At 47.2% G+C, this 17,657-nt stretch overlaps 2 protein-coding genes across 2 annotated transcripts in view; one reads left to right on the forward strand and one right to left on the reverse strand.

Annotated features, from left to right (window-relative positions):
- Positions 1-17,657, forward strand: part of LOC142194383 (uncharacterized) — a 386,321-nt gene that overhangs the window by 283,116 nt on the left and 85,548 nt on the right. The window lies entirely within an intron of this gene.
- LOC142189670 (uncharacterized) overlaps positions 8,932-17,657 on the reverse strand; it is a 75,984-nt gene continuing 67,258 nt past the window's right edge. The window contains exon 4 of the mRNA XM_075262244.1: positions 8,932-11,219. Within this exon, the coding sequence (XP_075118345.1) occupies positions 10,046-11,219 (1,174 nt within the window). The 3' untranslated portion in view covers positions 8,932-10,045. The remainder of the gene's footprint in view (positions 11,220-17,657) is intronic.

Here is a 17,657-nt window from a genome sequence, read left to right on the forward strand (position 1 = left end):
TACACTAATCTATATACCCTCTTACATTCTAAATAACATAATCAAAAATGTATATTTACCCATATCCCTGGTGCAGTCATGTGTCCACCCTATTGAAATTTGCTGGTTGTCCGGTGTGGATACATTCCCCCATTCCAAAACGGAGCATCACTACTATTCCCCCCCATCCACTCTATCATAATTACCTTCCAGGCTCCTCCCTCTTTGCTCACTGCTGGTGCGTGCACTTGTCCCAACGCTGCTCTGCTGCCGATAATCCACCTCTACTGCACAGCTCCAGATCGTTGCTGCAGAGCACAGGCCAGCGCTGGGACAAAAGCGCGCATCGGCAGTCAGAAAAGATGGAGAAGCCGTCCTGTAGGAAGAAGCCTGGAAGGGAGAGAGAGAGGTAAACATATAATGGGCTCGGGGTTAGGATGAGTAGGTTGGTAAGAGCTAGTCTGGAAGTTATAATCTTGTATGAAAAACATTGTAATCCTTAAAATCTGAATGCTAGATATAGTTGCTTATGCTTGAAAGTGGTATAATGTTATATGATAAGATGGTGTCTGTATCCAGGATGGGTGGAAGAAAAACATGCTTGGCTTGCTGCCAGTAGACAGCTCCTCAAGGTTACCATGCAGGACCGGGAGTAGCTGGCTATATATGGCACTGCTTAAACTTTTTCTGTTTGACTGAGATGTATCATACCAATCAGCAATGAATATCAAAACTTTGTTGTTATATCTCTTTCTTTCTCTGCTACTATTTAACCCCACGTTGTTTTCCATTAAAAACATATTGAAGTTTTTGCAATTTTTACAAAGAAAAAGAAGGGGGGGCAAGGAGGGGGAGTAAAGGGGAGTGGGAAGGAGGAGCAAAACTGTGAAGGCATGCAGAAATATCAACTGAAGGCACATCAGAAGGAGAAACAAAACATCTGAACAACCAAAAAATATCGGATAACGGTCACCAAGTAAAATTGAAATCACAAAAGACAGGCACGACAGATAGGGGGGCGTCAACAGGGGGACACAGAAGGAAAGAGGGTTTGGAAGTCAGCAGAATAATAGAATTGATTCCAGAGGAGCCACATCTGTCGATGCATTCCATCATCCTGACAAAGCTCAGCTACCAAGCTCTCCATTGTGCGCAGTGAGAACTTTGTTTAACCAAGATATGAGTGGGGGTTGGGGATTTCCATAGTCTAGGAATGGCCGACCGTGCTTCCACTAATAGGAACCCAAGGAGTCTCCAGGTGGACTTACGAAACTCATGGGAGAATATGGAAAGAAGCAACGGGGCCGGGTCGTCTTCCAAGTCTTCTCCTGTCACATGCAAAATAACCTGCCTGACTCCAGTCCAGAAGAGATGTAGGAGGGGGCATCACCACCAGATGTGGGCCATCATGCCTCGCTCAGAGAGACATCTCCAGCACCTATCAGAAGTGGAGGGGTAAATTTCGTGGAGAAGGGCAGGGACTCTATACCATCCAGAGAGTATCTTGTAGTTAGTCTCCTGCGCTCTACATGAGATGGAGAATTTATGACACGTACAAAAGGCCGATGACCACACACCCGGCGGGAAGGAGACTCCCAGTTCTCTCTTCCAGCCAGCCGTGAATGTTGGAAGTGAATCAGTATCGTCCATCAGCAGACCATATAGAAAGAAGATCGTGTGCGAGGGAGAGATACAGAGACGTTCAAATGCTAGCAGGGGTCTATGGAGATCATGAGAAGGCCTCAAGGAAGTGTAGAAGTGAGAGAGTTGGGTATACTGCCAGTGAAAGGCAACTGAGTCAGGAAGAGAGGTCTGGATCAAAAGCTCAGAGTGGGAGAGAAGCGAGGAGGGCGACGTGACATGTGGAAACCGCAGGGTGGAGAGCCCACTCGGTGATGCAAAAAAGGAGAGCGGAGGGCCACAGGGAAATCTGGGTTGCCCGAGATAGGAGTCATGGGGCCATCATTTCTGAAGAGCTGCCATAGCACACCATACCTGCGACATACTCCCATAGTCTGACGTGCTACATAGGGGAGCGGGTACAATTTTTCATTAGTCCAAAACCTCTTGTAAAGCCAAGGAAGAACGGTAAGTGGAAGGAGGCTCAATGATTCCTCAAAAGCAACCCAGAGCTTGGTATGTGTACAGTGATGCCCATCTAGTATACGCGGGGATACCGCTGCGAGGAAGTATCTTGCACAATCTGGGACCGCCAGGCCTCCTCCCTTTTGGATCTGGCCAGGGTACTACAGACGACACAAGGGGGTTTTGATGCCCAGATGAACTTGTTAAAGGCTTGGCCAACCACCAAAAAGAAGCACGAGGGCATGACCACTGGGACAGTCTGGAAGAGATATTGCAATCAGGGAAGAACAGTCATTTTTAACAGATTGATGCTTCCCAACCACGAGAGACCCTTGGTATCCCAATGCTCAAGATCAGCCCGCAAAGTGCGTAGGATCAGAAGGAAGTTCAGAGAGTACGTATCCGCCAGGTTCCGAGGAAGCTGCACCCCTAAGTACCTAATAGAATTCAGGGACCACACAAACGGGAACAATGAGTGCAGAACACCAAGGGTCGACGGCGGCAGAGAGACATCCAGGGCGGTACTCTTAGTCGAGTTAATTTTATAATTGCTAAAGAAACTATAGGCGTTAATTTTTTTAAGAACAGACGGGAGCGAGGAGAATGGGCTTATGACAAAAAGGAGTACGTCATCTGGGAAAGCGGATACTTTTAAATGCCGATTGCGGATCCACAAGCCCTGTATATCAGGGTTGTTTCTGATGGCAACTAAGTGGTTCTCCATCACAAGAGCGTATAGGAGCGGAGATAGCGGGCAGCCCAGCCGAGTACTGTTGTGTACGGAGAAGGGGGGAGAAAACTAACAGTTGACCCGCACCAGGGGAGAGTTGTAGAGCGCCTGAATGCATGCACGCATGGCGGGACCGAGACCGATCTGAGTCAGAGTAGCTTCCAATCCACCCTGTCAAAGGCCTTCTCCGCATCCAAGGATAAAAACATCATAGTGGTTTGCGAACGCTGAGCGTGGTGGATCGCAGAGAAGGCCCTCAGGGTGTTATCCCGGGCCTCCCTACAAGGGATAAACCCCACTTGATCAGGATGTACAAAGTCTCCCATGTACAGTACGGGCTCAAACGGTTGGCAATTAATTTGGCATAAAGCTTAGAATCTGTGTTCAGGAGCGAGATCGGTCTATAGTTAGCACAAAGTAGGTGATCTTTTCCCTCTTCAGGGATGACTGTGACATGGGCTTGCAGGAAAGACGGGGGAAAGGGGACTCCAGAAGAAATGGAATTAAAGGCTTTCAATAGTGGTGGGGTCAGCTCAGCCTATAACACCTTGAAGAGCCGCGCCGTGTAGCCATCCGGACCCAGAGTCTTACTCCCCGGGAGGAAGGTGATACCCAACTCCAATTCCCGATCAGAGAATTGTGTTTCAAGCAGAGTCACATCCTCAGGTCGGAGGGAAGGGAGAGCCGTGCTGACAACATATTGGGAAAGGGAGAGTTTGGCAGCGGGGCCGGGTGAATGGATCCCGGCGGGCGTAGGTGATAGAGCGAGCTATAATATTCTTGAAAAGTAGAGGCAATCTCAGCCGTGACATGGGTCACAGCGCCCGAGGGTTTCTTGATGGCCATGACATGCAAAGCCGCCTGATGCTCCCATACCGCAAGTACCAGAAGACGACCCGCCTTATTGCCCCACTCGTAAAATGAACGCTGGCCTAACAGTCGAAGTTGCTGCTGCTTGTGCTCAAGGAGGGACCTGATCTCTTGACAAGTGGCCGTCAAAGAAGCTAAGGTTGTCTGTTGAAGCGTTCATTTACGCTGAGCTTCCAGGTTTGCCAAATCGCTCAAGAGAGTGCGGAGTTTCTGACCTGCCTCCCTCTGCAGGCTAGCACCATGTTTCATAAGTACTCCACAAAGCACACATTTTAGGGCTTCCCACTGTATTGGTGGAGCAATGGCGTCACAAGAGTGGTCCTGAAAGTGAGAGGTAGAAAGCTTCAGATCTTCCAGGCATTGAGGATCAAGAAGGAGCGGCTCTTTCAGTCTCCAGGTGTTAGAGCAAGGGCAGGAGGAAGGTGGATGGAAACCACAGGAGACCGGGGAGTGTTCAGAGAGAAAGGCAAGATCAATTCTGGCAACCATCACACAAGGGAGAAGGATATGGGAAAGGAGTATATAGTTGATCCTACTGCAACACTCAGGAGGGCCAGGGCTGGTATCACAGGTAATATCCGATGTGGCCAGCTTTCAGGGGATTAATCCTGGGTCCCAAATGTGCACAAACTCTCCCTTTTGATGTCCCCGACTACCCTCCCCTGCGTGATATCTGACAATGACAACAGACAACCAGGCTTCGGGGGTAATCGTTGCTTTTCTTTTTACTAGCAGGACAAAGTAATACAAATGTACATATGGAGGACTTCTTCACATACAATACAGCGATCTTTGTAGGTAGTGTCCAATTAGCAGAGGATGGGGCAGAATGCTTTGGATAGTAGTTGCTTGGCAGTTAACTTGTATATACTTGTAAAGATGGCCTGTATCCAGGGGGGTTAGTCCTCACAAACTGGGTACACGTATATAGAAGAGGAGATACAATTCGGCAGCGGGAGACCCTCAATTTCTGCCAGACTAGCTATGGGTTTCTTAACTATAGATTTGTCCCAAGGACTTACTTGGATAGAGATATACGTGTGAGGTCCCAGATGTACGGATAAGACAAGTCCATCAACTTCAGCGCTTGTAAGATTAGAGCTTCAGAGGAAAACACTCTCTGAGAAGGGCCTTGAGGACAGAGGAGAAGGCATCTCTGTTTGGTGTACCCTGATAGTGGGCAGCCATCATCCATGCTCCATGTGCTCAGTCTGCTAGCTGTCTCCTGTCTTAGCCTTGTAGCCCCACACAAAAGAAATCAGCCAAAAACGTCCCCAACCCCCTCTAGAGGGGTGGTCACTCAACTCTCCCTCCAGGCCAGTCAAGGGAGCCTGATTGGTCCTGGAGGTCAGCTAATCATAATGGACACTCCCTTTTCAGTAACAACTCAAATTACAATGGCAAAGTATAGGCAGGTGCAGTTCACAAAAACATCCACAAGATGGCGCATTAATAGACCCCCTGTGTGATGGCTCTGGAAGAATAGAAATATATAGAAGGAATGAAGGGGGAGGAAAATATTTACCTTATATGAAAATGTCCATGCTATCTCGGTCTGCAGTAGAGCGAATTGGACTAGCAGTACCGGGACATTACACTACTATACGAGCCATGGGGGTGGGAGAAGAAGGAGTAGTCTCTGTCAGTCGGATGGAGGATTCACCAAACATCACATAAAAGCATGGCATTCAAGAGCTTCCTGACCCTATTCAGGGCATTATAAGAGATCTGAGACCTACCCGTCGAGGTATCAAGCAGAGGATTTAAAGGGAGGTTGAAGTCTCTGCATACAATCATATGACCCCTAGCAAAGGACTGAAATGCATACAGGGACGACAAGAGGAACGAAACTTGGTCAGAATTGGGGGCATATATGTTGGCTATCGTATAAATAGTGATCCAGCAAAAGCCGTGGTGGTTAGTTGAATATGGAGAAAAATTCTTTCTTTATTGATTCACATCCTCATAATAAAAACCGCAATTGGTACAAACATTGCAAGCAGATAACGTCAGACTGACGCGTTTCGGATTTTTCGTCCTTTCTCAAAGTCTGGAGTTCAGACTTTGAGAAAGGACGAAAAATCCGAAACGCGTCAGTCTGACGTTATCTGCTTGAAATGTTTGTACCAATTGCGGTTTTTATTATGAGGATGTGAATCAATAAAGAAAGAATTTTTCTCCATATTCAACTAACCACCACGGCTTTTGCTGGATCATTTTTATCGTTAACATTGGCATACGTTGCTCCAAGTCGAGGGAGTTTTTCTTCCGGGCATAGCCACATCGAATACACCCTGGTGGGAAGGAATTCAACTGAGATTCAACCATCCGTTGGGCTGAGTATCAAATTCTTTTTTCTTGTTTATTTTTTCATTTATTGTATCGTATAAATAGTACCTGAAATTTCGCATATCAGAAACAAATATTTCGCCTCTGACAGAGTATCCAGGACCTTCACTGGAAGGTTCTTATGGAAAAACATGGCAACCCCTTTGACATTACCCAGCGTGCTACTGCTATGAAACCACTATGGGTAGTATCTATTCCTAATTACAAGTACACGGTCGGCTAGAAAGTGAGTTTCTTGAAGGCATAGAATCTGCAACCTACGTTTATGTGCATCGTACAGGATTTGAGAGCGTTTTTCCAGGACGTTAAGCTCCTTGACATTAAAGGAGGAGATGGAGATATCTGACATCAGGGGGGGAAAGGGGATGGGCACAGCCAATAAGGGGAAAAACAGGAGGTGGAGGGGATAACTACGACGCAAAACACACACAAACACCAGAAAAACCTGAAACAGGGGATAAGACACTGAACAAGAACACAGTGAGAGGGCTAGCGGTACACCCTCAGGGGGAAACTAAAGGACGGGAGAACTAGTCTCCAAACGGCCCCGTACTGGAGGGTCTTAGCTATATGGGAGCGGAGAAGGCAAGCCACGAGGTATTGCTCAGGATTTCAGCAAAAAAAACCAGACAATATGGGGGAACAGGGGAGGAACAGAGCAGCACCGGCTCTGACACATGAAAACAGAAACTGAGGGCAAAAATATACATACAGAAAAGCCTGGAATGGAGAAATCACATTAACCAAACAGTACATGGAACAAACTCAGAGTCCAGCTACAGGCATCCAATGAGAACAGAACATATTACGCTTGAGACCCCCAGTCCGAGGGAGGTCTACGCTGGTGTTGCGGCCTTTGGGAGAGAGGAGGACCGGGACCGTCAAGGTTGTCTACGGCATCCCACTGCAGATGGAAGGGGCCAGGAAGGCAGACCAATCGGGAAGCTGCAGGGTCGGAAGGCTTCAAGGCTCGGAGAAAGGTCGAGAGGTCGTCCGGATGAGTTAGAAACAACACTCGGTCTGTTGGACTTGTAGAGAGAACGGAAAGCCCCAATAATAGGGAATCCTGCGCTCCTGAAGAAGGGAGAGGAGAGGCTTCAGGGCTGCATGTTGCTGGAGAGTATATCTGGATAGATCCGGAAAAATAGATAGAAAGGTATCCTCAAAGTCCATCGCTCCGTTGTCTCTGACCTTGTGCATAATTGCCTCCTTAATAGCGTAGAAATTAATCCTACAGATCTCGTCCCTAGGTTTGTTAGGGTCTGCGCTGCAAGGATGAAGCGCCTGGTGGGCTCGGTCCATCTTGATGCGGGAGTCAGGAGGCTGGCCCAGCAGAGAGTTAAAGATGTCAGTGAGAGCAGGGACAGGGTCCGCTGTTTGGACTGACTCCGGGAGACCTCGTATACGTATATTGTTGCGGCGGTTGCGGTTCTTAATATCGTCCATGTGAGAGACGAGATGCAGTCTTGTGAGGAATGAATTGTCACTTGTTGCAGGGTATCAAGAGAAGTAGAAGCAGAGGACTGGAATTCCTGGAATTTGTTGCATATCAGAAACGTCAGCTTTAACCACCCGCAGGTCTTGGCGCCAGACGTGCTTTAGATCGGTCGCAAGACTGTCGATATCTCTCGTACACAGGGCCAGCAAGGCTTGTAGTTGTGGAAACTTCTGCAGGGTAAGAGCAGCTTCCTAAGGTGGCAGGAGTTGTGACACAAGTGCAGGCGCCTCCGCTCAGCGGGCAGTAGAGGAGAGACTAGGCCTAGGAATCCTTCTGTAGTTGGCTGGGGGTGGCAGGTCCTCATCAAAGGAAAGGTCAGTTCCTGGCAAGGGGTGCATCCAGGTTGAGCCAGAAGGCTGAAATAGGGACCGTTTATATGGTGGGCTAGCACCCCAGTTAGTGTCCCTGGTAGAGGTCCCAGGTGGCCAAGGAGTCTGGCGGAGCAGCGGGGAATCAGTTGGAGTGACCTGTGGGTGTCTCTGATGTCAAAGCGTGGAGATGCTGTAGAGGAGAGCAGCAGCGCCTCTGACACCACTGATCCCTGGTGAGCCATAGTCTCAGATGGAGCAGGGGTCTGGGAGGGGGCCATATCAGGGCCCAAGGCTGGAGGGGATGCTGGTGGTACCTGAGCAGGGTCTGGAACAGGAGCAGAGGGGTCCGGAGCAGTCACATCCCGGCATCTGAGGTCGGGTAGAGATGCAGACACATAGCTGCGCTGCTCTCTCAGGCACATGTGGAGGAAGAAGATGGCGCCTGCTCTATGCTGTAGGCCGCAGCGTTCTCCGGCTCAGGATGTCCCACCAGCGGGGTGAAGAAAGCCGGGATCATGCCAGCAGACTGCAGGGGGTTAGAAGGATCCCCTGGATTTCTTCTTGCCCGGGATTTTCCCATTTCACCACCAAATAGAGTACCTGTTTCGGAGCGCGGAGCTCTTAAGGTAAGCGACTGCTCGCATACATGCCAAGCCACGCCCCCCCAAACCCACGTTGTTTTAATAAAAGTTAGTCAGTACTTTCTCCTCAGCTGAGAAAGGAACTAATATCAACATCATGAGTGGTGTGACTTCTTTACTGCTGGCACTCAGCCTAATTAATTAGGATGACAACGGTTACCCAGGATTATTGGTTGATTAGTCATAAACATGGCTATGACCTTATCACTAGTAGTGGGTGGGATAGCGAGAGACAGGGTGGGGGTGTGTGGGAGGGGGGAGTGAGGTCACAGGTAGTGTGGAAAATACATAGCAGGAAGCTGAACCAAGTAAACAAATTCAGGAGATACCAGGAGCTCCCAGAGACACCCAGAAATAACTCAAATCACGGCTAAGTGTATTTGGTTGCATTTATTAACCCATTAATAGCAATAACAGACATTTAGAAGAAAAAAAAAAAAAAAAATTTTTTTGCCTGGAAAACCCCTTTAATAATAAAAATACGTAACCATGAGAAATTATTCACAATCTCTAATTTCAATCTCCCCAACCAGAGCCAAGCTCGTCTTTCACTCCTTTCTTTGGCTTTAGCTGAGTTTGGTGAAGGATCGGTGGTCATGGCAGGAGATAATTGATTCTTCGTCAAGCAGGTTCTCCATCCCGTTATCACATTCACAGGCCCTGAAATCTAATATGGCTGACATGAGGCTTATCAACCTCTGGTGGATCCTTCATCCCCCGATTCTGCGTTTTTTATAGATTTATGTAGATTCAGGAGTTTTGTGTTTCTTTGCCTCATCCTTTTGCAGTGGTATTTATATCCCCCCTTTTTCATGTGACCTTGTCTCTTGAAGCCATTCACTGGTGAAACGTGCCTCTGGCTTGATCGCCATTTCCGTGGATCTGCTGCATGCTATTGCGCCCTTTAGACATCTTACACAATGGCACTAGGTATGTAAGTATTGGGCACTTTGGGAGGATTATACTGGGATTGAGTCTGATTATATTTCCCTGGGCCAATATATATATATGTGCTTATATCTGATGTCTGGAGTTTATGCCGGGTCCCAGGTATAATGTTTACACGGCCATCTTGAGGTATTATACCGATAGCTCAGTACTAGATTGCTTTGTTTAGGACCTGTATATATTCTTATTATGGGACTGACATATTTCTTACTCTTTTGTATCCTCTGATGTATTTTGTATCAGGTTACATATTATAATTTAGGATTCATTTCTGTGCTGCTACTTGGTGGGAGGGGTGTAGGTACCATCAGAGATGTTTTACAGCACAATTGTTTGTATCCTCGTATTTCTTGTGTGTTTTGTGTCAGTATAGCTAAAATTAAACTTTATAACGTATTTTACGTGAATAAAATGAATATATAAATACTTTATTCTGCTTGTTTCCATATGTGCTTTGGATATCTCTATAGGTTGTTTATGGGACTCAATTGAAATTTTGATTAGAGGAAATGTGTTGTAGTGACCACCCAGACACTATAGCTTAATGTTTCGGAGACTACTACTGAAATCTCTACAACCTTAGAGGCCTCCTCTCAGATTTACAACTGCAACAGATACAAAACAGTATCAAAGATTATGTGTGAATTCTCTGATGTCTAACAAGATGTGATTTAGAGCTAATACATTTCCCACATTCTGGACATGAATATGGCTTCTCTCCTGTGTGAGATCTTTGATGTCTAACAAGTTTTCCTTTAGAGATAAAACATTTCCCACATTCTGGGCATGAAAACTCCCCTGTGTGAATTCTCTTATGGTCAACAAGACTTGATTTATTAATAAAACATTTCCCACATTCTGGGCATGAAAATGGCTTTTCCCTTGTGTGAATTCTTTGATGGCTAACAAGTTCTGATTTAGAGGTAAAGCATTTCCCACATTCTGGGCATGAATATGGCTTTTCCCCTATGTGAATTCCTTGATGATTAACAAGTACTGATTTAGAGGTAAAGCATTTCCTACATTCTGTGCAAGAATATGGCTTCTCCCCTGTGTGAGTTCTATGATGGCTAACAAGCTGTGATTTACTGGTGAAGCATTTCCCACATTCTGGGCATGAATATGGCTTCACCCCTGTGTGAATTCTCTGATGCATAACAAGATCTGCATTACTGATAAAACATTTCCCACATTCTGCACATGAATAAGGCTTTTCTCCTGTGTGAATTCTGTGATGTCTATCAAGATTTGATATAGATGTAAAACATTTCTCACATTCTGGGCATGAAAATGGCTTCTCACCTGTGTGAATCTTTTGATGTCTAACAAGTTCTGATTTAGAGCTAAAACATTTCCCACATTCTGGGCATGAATAAGGCTTCTCTCCTGTGTGAATCTTTTGATGTTGAACAAGACTTGATTTCTGAGAAAAACATTTCCCACATTCTGGGCATGAATATGGCTTCTCTCCTGTGTGAGATCTTTGATGTCTAATAAGTTTTGCTTTAGAGATAAAACATTTCTCACATTCTGGGCATGAGTATGGCTTCTCCCCTGTGTGAATTTTTTGATGACTAAGAAGTTCTGCTTTAGAGTTAAAGCATTTCCCACATTCTGGGCATGAATATGGCTTCTCACCTGTGTGAATTCTTTGATGTCTAATAAGTTCTGCTTTAGAGGTAAAGCATTTCCCACATTCTGGGCATGAGTATGGCTTCTCTCCTGTGTGAGATCTTTGATGTCTAACAAGTTTTGCTTTAGAGATAAAACATTTCTCACATTCTGGGCATGAATATGGCTTCTCCCCTGTGTTAGTTCTCTGTTGTATAACACCTCTTTTGGATATTTCATTTTGCTTAACATACTGTGATGAAGTAAAAGAAAAATCTTTCTCCTGAATGGCTGAGGGTATATCTAGGGTAATGACATGTTCTTCATATGGATCTTGTGTGATACCATGATCCTCTGCTGTATAATCTGTAGATATCAGATGTCCCTCTGAGCTCCTGGTACAGTCATCTGACAAGAAGAAAACTGATATTACTATTTCTGAATAACATAATCTTATAAGTATATTCCCGACTGAGCTGCCGCTGCCTGAGACGCTTCAGACCGTGTGAAGAAGTGAAGTCAGTGGCACAGGCAGCAAACGACGGCAGCGCGGCCTACTTCATTAGTATTCACTGTGCTGAGACGGAGGTCAGTGATAGTGACTAGTAAAGAAGCGGGGCAGGAGACGCCACCACTGCTCTAGGTCACTGTAGAGGTGAACACAATCCATGGCTGCTTAAATATGGCCACTTATGTGGAATAATACCGTAGGATGCCATAAATCTTACTGTATTACACCCCATACACACAATAGAATAGAATTTGCTGTCCCATACAGTATGTAGTAGGGTCTGTGGAGTCACAAGGAAGCAGGGACTCCTAGCGTCATAGATCACTAAGATACGGGGAGTCCTGGTGTGTGGACAGAGTTCGGCTGGGAAATGTGACTGATGTACCGACCAGATTTTCTAGTCCGGATTCCATAGTGTGATTGGGGTCTAAGGTGAGGTTTACACAGTGACATTTGTAGAAGCTGCTTCAGGAATTCAGAAGAAGAATTTTTCCGCTTTACCAAATCAGCCCCCGAATCTCCATCAGATTCCTTACTGGCCAGGCCGGATTTTCCACCTCCCATTTATTTCCATAGAGCTGTAAGGGTGTGATGTAGTAAACTGTCAGTAACTAACTTTGGTCAGTAGGTGGCAGCAAATTAATAAATGCCCATAGGGAATTAATGCAATTAATTCTTCAGAATGTAAATATTGTTCGAGGTTGGAAACTCTGATTACAGATAATTACTGGGACATTTTGGACTCCTACAAGCCTGGCAGTGTGCTGGGATTGCAGTTTTGATACCTTGCACTGGAGATAGTCATCTGCATCATCCATTACCAGGAAACAGGAAGTAGAGTTCTGTGGAGAGAAGGGTCCTGGCTGGAGGTGATGTGCTGAGGGGACAGTGGAGACCTGACATGCTGGAAGGCAGCCTGTGCTCTGCTGGATGGAAGAACTGCCATGCTGGCTGTGGACTGAGTCTGGAGACACAGAGTCTGTGGTGCTACTTTTGGGACTGAGTCTGGAAAGCTCTGAAGCTCAGAAGGTAAAGGAGACCACATGAGAGGAAGGCCTCAAGGACTTGTAAGTACGGCTTGGCCGCGTCCACGTGTTCCACGTGGTGATATATAAGGGACTCTTACGCTGACACCTTAACATCTGGGAAATTGGCCTGTCTGTTAAGTGGAGAGCTGGAGCATAGGATATAACTGTACTTTTATGTGAAGACCCCATTTCACTGTGGATTACAAATAGTATTGCGCAATACTTAGGGTGCACCCCAACGAGGGACCGATCCAGGAGAACCGTGTTCTTAAAGGACTTGTATCTGGTACCTGTTAAGTAACTGTGGGAACTAGGAGTATAGTGTTAGTTTGCTGCAATATTCTGTTGCATATTAGTTTGTATTTCTTCTCTGTTTATACCGTGTTACATGTTTTCCCAGATCGCTATTCTGTGACTTATTCAGTAAACTTTGTCCTGGGGATTAAAACACTGTGTGCGTCTGTGTGGCATCGTGTACCTGCTGAACCTGTGGGCCCAGCCCTTGGTCCTCTTTCATTTGGCGCTGCGAGCAGGGTACATTGATCGCCATGCAGAACGCTTCAGAGTCCGGGGAAGCTCCACCTGAGGCCCCAGTCAACCCTCCTGCCATGGCAGCAGCTCCGATTATGTGTCTGCCTGCAGGGGCGATCTTGAGTCAATTAGTACGATATGATGGTCAGAATAGGCCACTAGAAGACTGGGTTGCACATCTTAAAAGCACCCTCCGGTTATATAATTTGGCTCCTGATCTGCAATCAGATGTGGCGCTGAATGCCTTGGAAGGAGATGCCCGACGCACTGTAATGCTGCGCCCTGAGGAAGAAAGGAAGACACTGGAATCTATAATCTCGATCCTCGAGTCCATTTATGGAGAAACATCCAGTACCGGTAGCCTTAGATCCCGCTTCTTCACTTGCTTCCAGCGTGAAGATGAGACCATCCCCCAATTTGCCAATGCCCTCCAGGAGATTTGGTCACATGTACGAAAGAGAGAGGCCAGGGGTGCTAATGACCTTGGAAATGGAGATGAAATCCTCCGGGATCAGTTCATCCTCGGTTTGCGAAGCCCTCCTCTGCGCCAGGTGCTCAAGGACCGTATCCGGGTGGATGCTACTTTACAGTTCCAGAGGATACAAGCAGAAGCGGTGACTCGAGATAAAGAAGAAGAGTATGGAGTGTACAACGTGAGAATGCAGTCTGCAGCAAGTCAGAGAACTCCTTCCAATGAAGAAGATTTGCGAGAGTTGGTGAAGGTACTTAGCACATCGGTGGGAGAAATTCAGAGACAGTTGGAACGGTTACAGGCCCCAGTTCCGCCTGAACACTGGGAAAGGGGTGCTGCTCTGATGGCTACTGCACCATGTCAAGCTCCTCTGGAGGAGGGAACAAGAAACTTCACCATGCATCACCCCAGTCTGTATCCACCTACACCTGGACAGACTTGGGGTTCTGCAAGTTATTCGAGGGCAAGGGGCCCCCAGTGTTGGATATGCCAAGAAAGAGGACATATCGCCCGGCAATGCCTGAGGAACCACGCAAACCCAGAACGTCTTCCGTTAAACGGGAACTCCCTGTGGCAGCGGGGCATGCCGCGGGGGAAGTAAAGTGCCAGGACGCCCCTGAAGACCCCTGGGACCTTGTGGCCGAAAGCCCTTACTTGGAAGTGCTGATTGAAGGACAATGGGTGAGATGTCTTATAGACACAGGATCAGAAGTAACCACGATGCCTTTGAAATTCTTTGAGAGAAACTTCGGCCATCTGATGAAACCTGAAAAGGACACTTTGATTAAGTTGACGGCTGTGAACCAGACTGCTATACCTGTGTTCGGAGTAGCTTGGATGAGAATAGAGCTATGCGGACAAGACGTTGGCAAGAAGGGAGTGGTGCTGGTGGAGAAGCCAGCTCGAGATGAAGCCCCAGTCGTATTGGGAATGAATATCCTGCGAGAACTAGATCAAGTCATGTTTTCAAAAGAGGGCCCTGGTTATTGGAAGAAAGCAACTTCCCATAAGCCCACCCAGAGAGCATTCCAGCGCTTGATCAGAGCATGCGGTATCTGTAAAAGCACCCCTGTGGGTAAACCCATTGGAACAGTATATGCTCCATATGGGACTACTTGCACCGTACCCCCACGTCAGGAGAAGATAATACGTATGCCGATTGGAGGAAACCGGAAGCTGAATGGCATAGATGTGCTAATTGAACCCCTGGGCTTGTCAGAAGCTAGCCGAAGTCCAGTGATCGCCAGAACAATTGTATCAGTTGCAGATGGACAAGTGCTAGTCCGGTGTATCAACGTACATGATTATGAAGTTACATTTCATGCAGGAGAGAAAGTGGCTGAATTGCATGTGCTCCAAGCAGAGACACTCACAGGTAGACAGTTAGCCCTACGGGTAGTGAAAGGTGATGCTTGGACTTTGGCAGTGGACCAGAATTTTGAAGAGGAGCCCACACCTGAGTGGAATGGCCAGCGAATTTTGGAGCAAATGGAAATTGATGCAAGCCAATTCACCTCTGATCAAATGGAAAGAATTGAAGCCGTACTGTGGGAGTTTCAATCTGCTTTCTCCCGGAGTGAGGAAGACTTTGGGTGCACAACAGCCATTGAGCACGAAATATCCACTGGGGATACTCCCCCAATACGAGAAAGATACCGGCAGATCCCACCTACTCTCTACCAAGAGGTGAAGACCATGCTGTCTCAGATGATAGACAGTGGGATAGTGAAGGAAAGCCAAAGCCCATGGGCTGCGCCGGTGGTTTTGGTGCGGAAAAAAGATGGGTCCTTGAGGTTCTGTGTGGACTATCGAAAATTGAATACAGCCACAGTGAAGGATGCCTTTCCCCTGCCAAGGATAGAAGAGTCACTGACGGCTTTGCAGCGTGCCAAGTATTTCTCAACCCTAGATCTGGCAAGCGGCTACTGGCAGGTACCTGTTGCAGAAAAGGATAGGCAGAAAACTGCCTTTATTCTACCGATGGGGCTGTACGAATTCAACAGAATGCCATTTGGGCTGACGAATGCTCCGGGTACCTTCCAACGTCTGATGGAACACTGCCTGGGTGAATTGAACTTCGAGTCGATACTGATATACCTGGATGACGTGATAGTCCATGCACCCACATTTGAAGAACATTTGAGGAGATTGCGGCAAGTGCTCAGTAGGCTCCGCGCTCATGGCCTTAAAATCAAACCAAGAAAGTGCCATCTCTTTCAAACCAGCATAGAGTATCTGGGACATGAGGTATCTGCTGAAGGAGTTCGTCCTGCAGATAGTAAGGTGGAGGCCGTGAGCAAGTGGCCTCAGCCCAAGACACTTCGGGAAGTGAGAGCGTTTTTGGGACTGGCCGGTTACTACCGAAGATTTATAAAAGGGTTTGCGAAAATCGCTGGTCCACTACATGAACTCTTGAGAGGGACTTCCCAGGGTCCGAAGACACGCCCTATCTCATGGGGGCCGCCTCAGCAACAAGCATTTGATGAACTAAAGAAGGCCCTGACTAGCGCTCCCATCCTGGCATTTGCTCAATTTGACAGGCCATTCATCCTGTATACCGATGGAAGCCTGCACGGATTAGGAGCAGTGTTAGCTCAAGAACAGGAAGGCCAAGAACGAGTCATCGCATATGCTAGTCGATCCCTACGGGACTCTGAGCGGAATCCGGATAACTACAGCTCCTTCAGGCTCGAGTTGTTGGCGTTGGTTTGGGCGATGACCGAGAAATTCTCAGGGTACCTGACCGGGGCCCATGTACTAGTACGAACAGACAAATAATCCATTGGCCCACCTGCAGAATGCAAAGCTTGGTGCTCTAGAACAGAGGTGGATGGCTAGACTAGCGAAGTATAACTATACCATCAAATATCGTGCTGGCAAAGACAATACCAATGCTGATGCACTATCTAGAGTCACCTGGGAGGTGCCAGTCAGAGAGGTCGATGAAGAAAATGAAGGAACTGAAATACCTGATCTCAGTCGAGTGCCCCGACGGTCACCCTTGGCAAGCTCAAGTGGGGTGGCTACTGGTGGCACGGTGCTATTAGGGAAGACTGAAGAAGAATGGGCACAGGTGCAGGATGATGATTCGGACTTACGGAAAATAAAATACTGGGTTAAAATGGAAACCTGGCCTAATCTTGACATGCGAAGTCATTTGTCTTCAGACGGATGGAAACTGTTACAACAATGGGACCGGCTAATAATTCAAAATGAGGTCATGTATCGGAGAGTGTTCCTGCCGACAGATCTTGAAGAGAGGTGGCAAATAGTGATCCCAGGTGTCTTGGCCCGAAGAGTAGCCCTTGAGGGACATGAGAAGGGTGCCCACTTTGGAGCAGAGAAAACGTACAGGTGGGTGCAGAGATTCGTATACTGTCCCCGGCTGGAGCAAATTGTCAGGGAAGTGTGCCAAAAATGCCGAGTTTGTGAGCTGGCGAAACCTCCAGAGCAGCGGGCCCCCATTCAAGTGATTCATACATCCGCACCACTAGAAATTCTGATGATTGACTACATCTTAATCGGACAATCAGTGAGTGGGCATCAGTATTGCCTTGTGATGACGGATCACTTCACAAAGTTCTCTGTGGCAGTACCAACCCGTGACCAGACGGCAGAGTCAGCCGCCCGTGCAGTGTGCAGACACTTCATCCAGGTGTATGGATGCCCGAAACGAATTCATTCTGACCAAGGAGCTTGCTTTCAAGGGAAACTGATGGAAGAGCTATGTCGACTGTATGGGATGGAGAAGTCAAGAACAACTCCGTACCACCCGCAGGGCAATGGAGCCTGTGAGAGGTTCAACAAAACACTTCTACAGATGCTCCGTACTCTGGAAACAGATCGTAAAAGGCGCTGGCCTGAATATTTGCCCGAGCTGCTCTGGGCATACAATAATCGTGTTCATAACACTACTGGCTATACCCCGTACATGCTGCTGTTTGGTCGTCCTGGACAGGAAATCACGGAAATGAATCTCAACCCACCTTCTGAAGAGATAACTAGAACCGCTGACTCTTGGGTGCAGGAACACCGAGACAAACTGAGAACCATCCAACGGGTGGTCAATGAGAGATTGCAAAAGCAAGTCCCT

The sequence above is a fragment of the Leptodactylus fuscus genome, chromosome 1, assembly GCF_031893055.1.
Source record: "Leptodactylus fuscus isolate aLepFus1 chromosome 1, aLepFus1.hap2, whole genome shotgun sequence".
NCBI lineage: Eukaryota > Metazoa > Chordata > Amphibia > Anura > Leptodactylidae > Leptodactylus > Leptodactylus fuscus.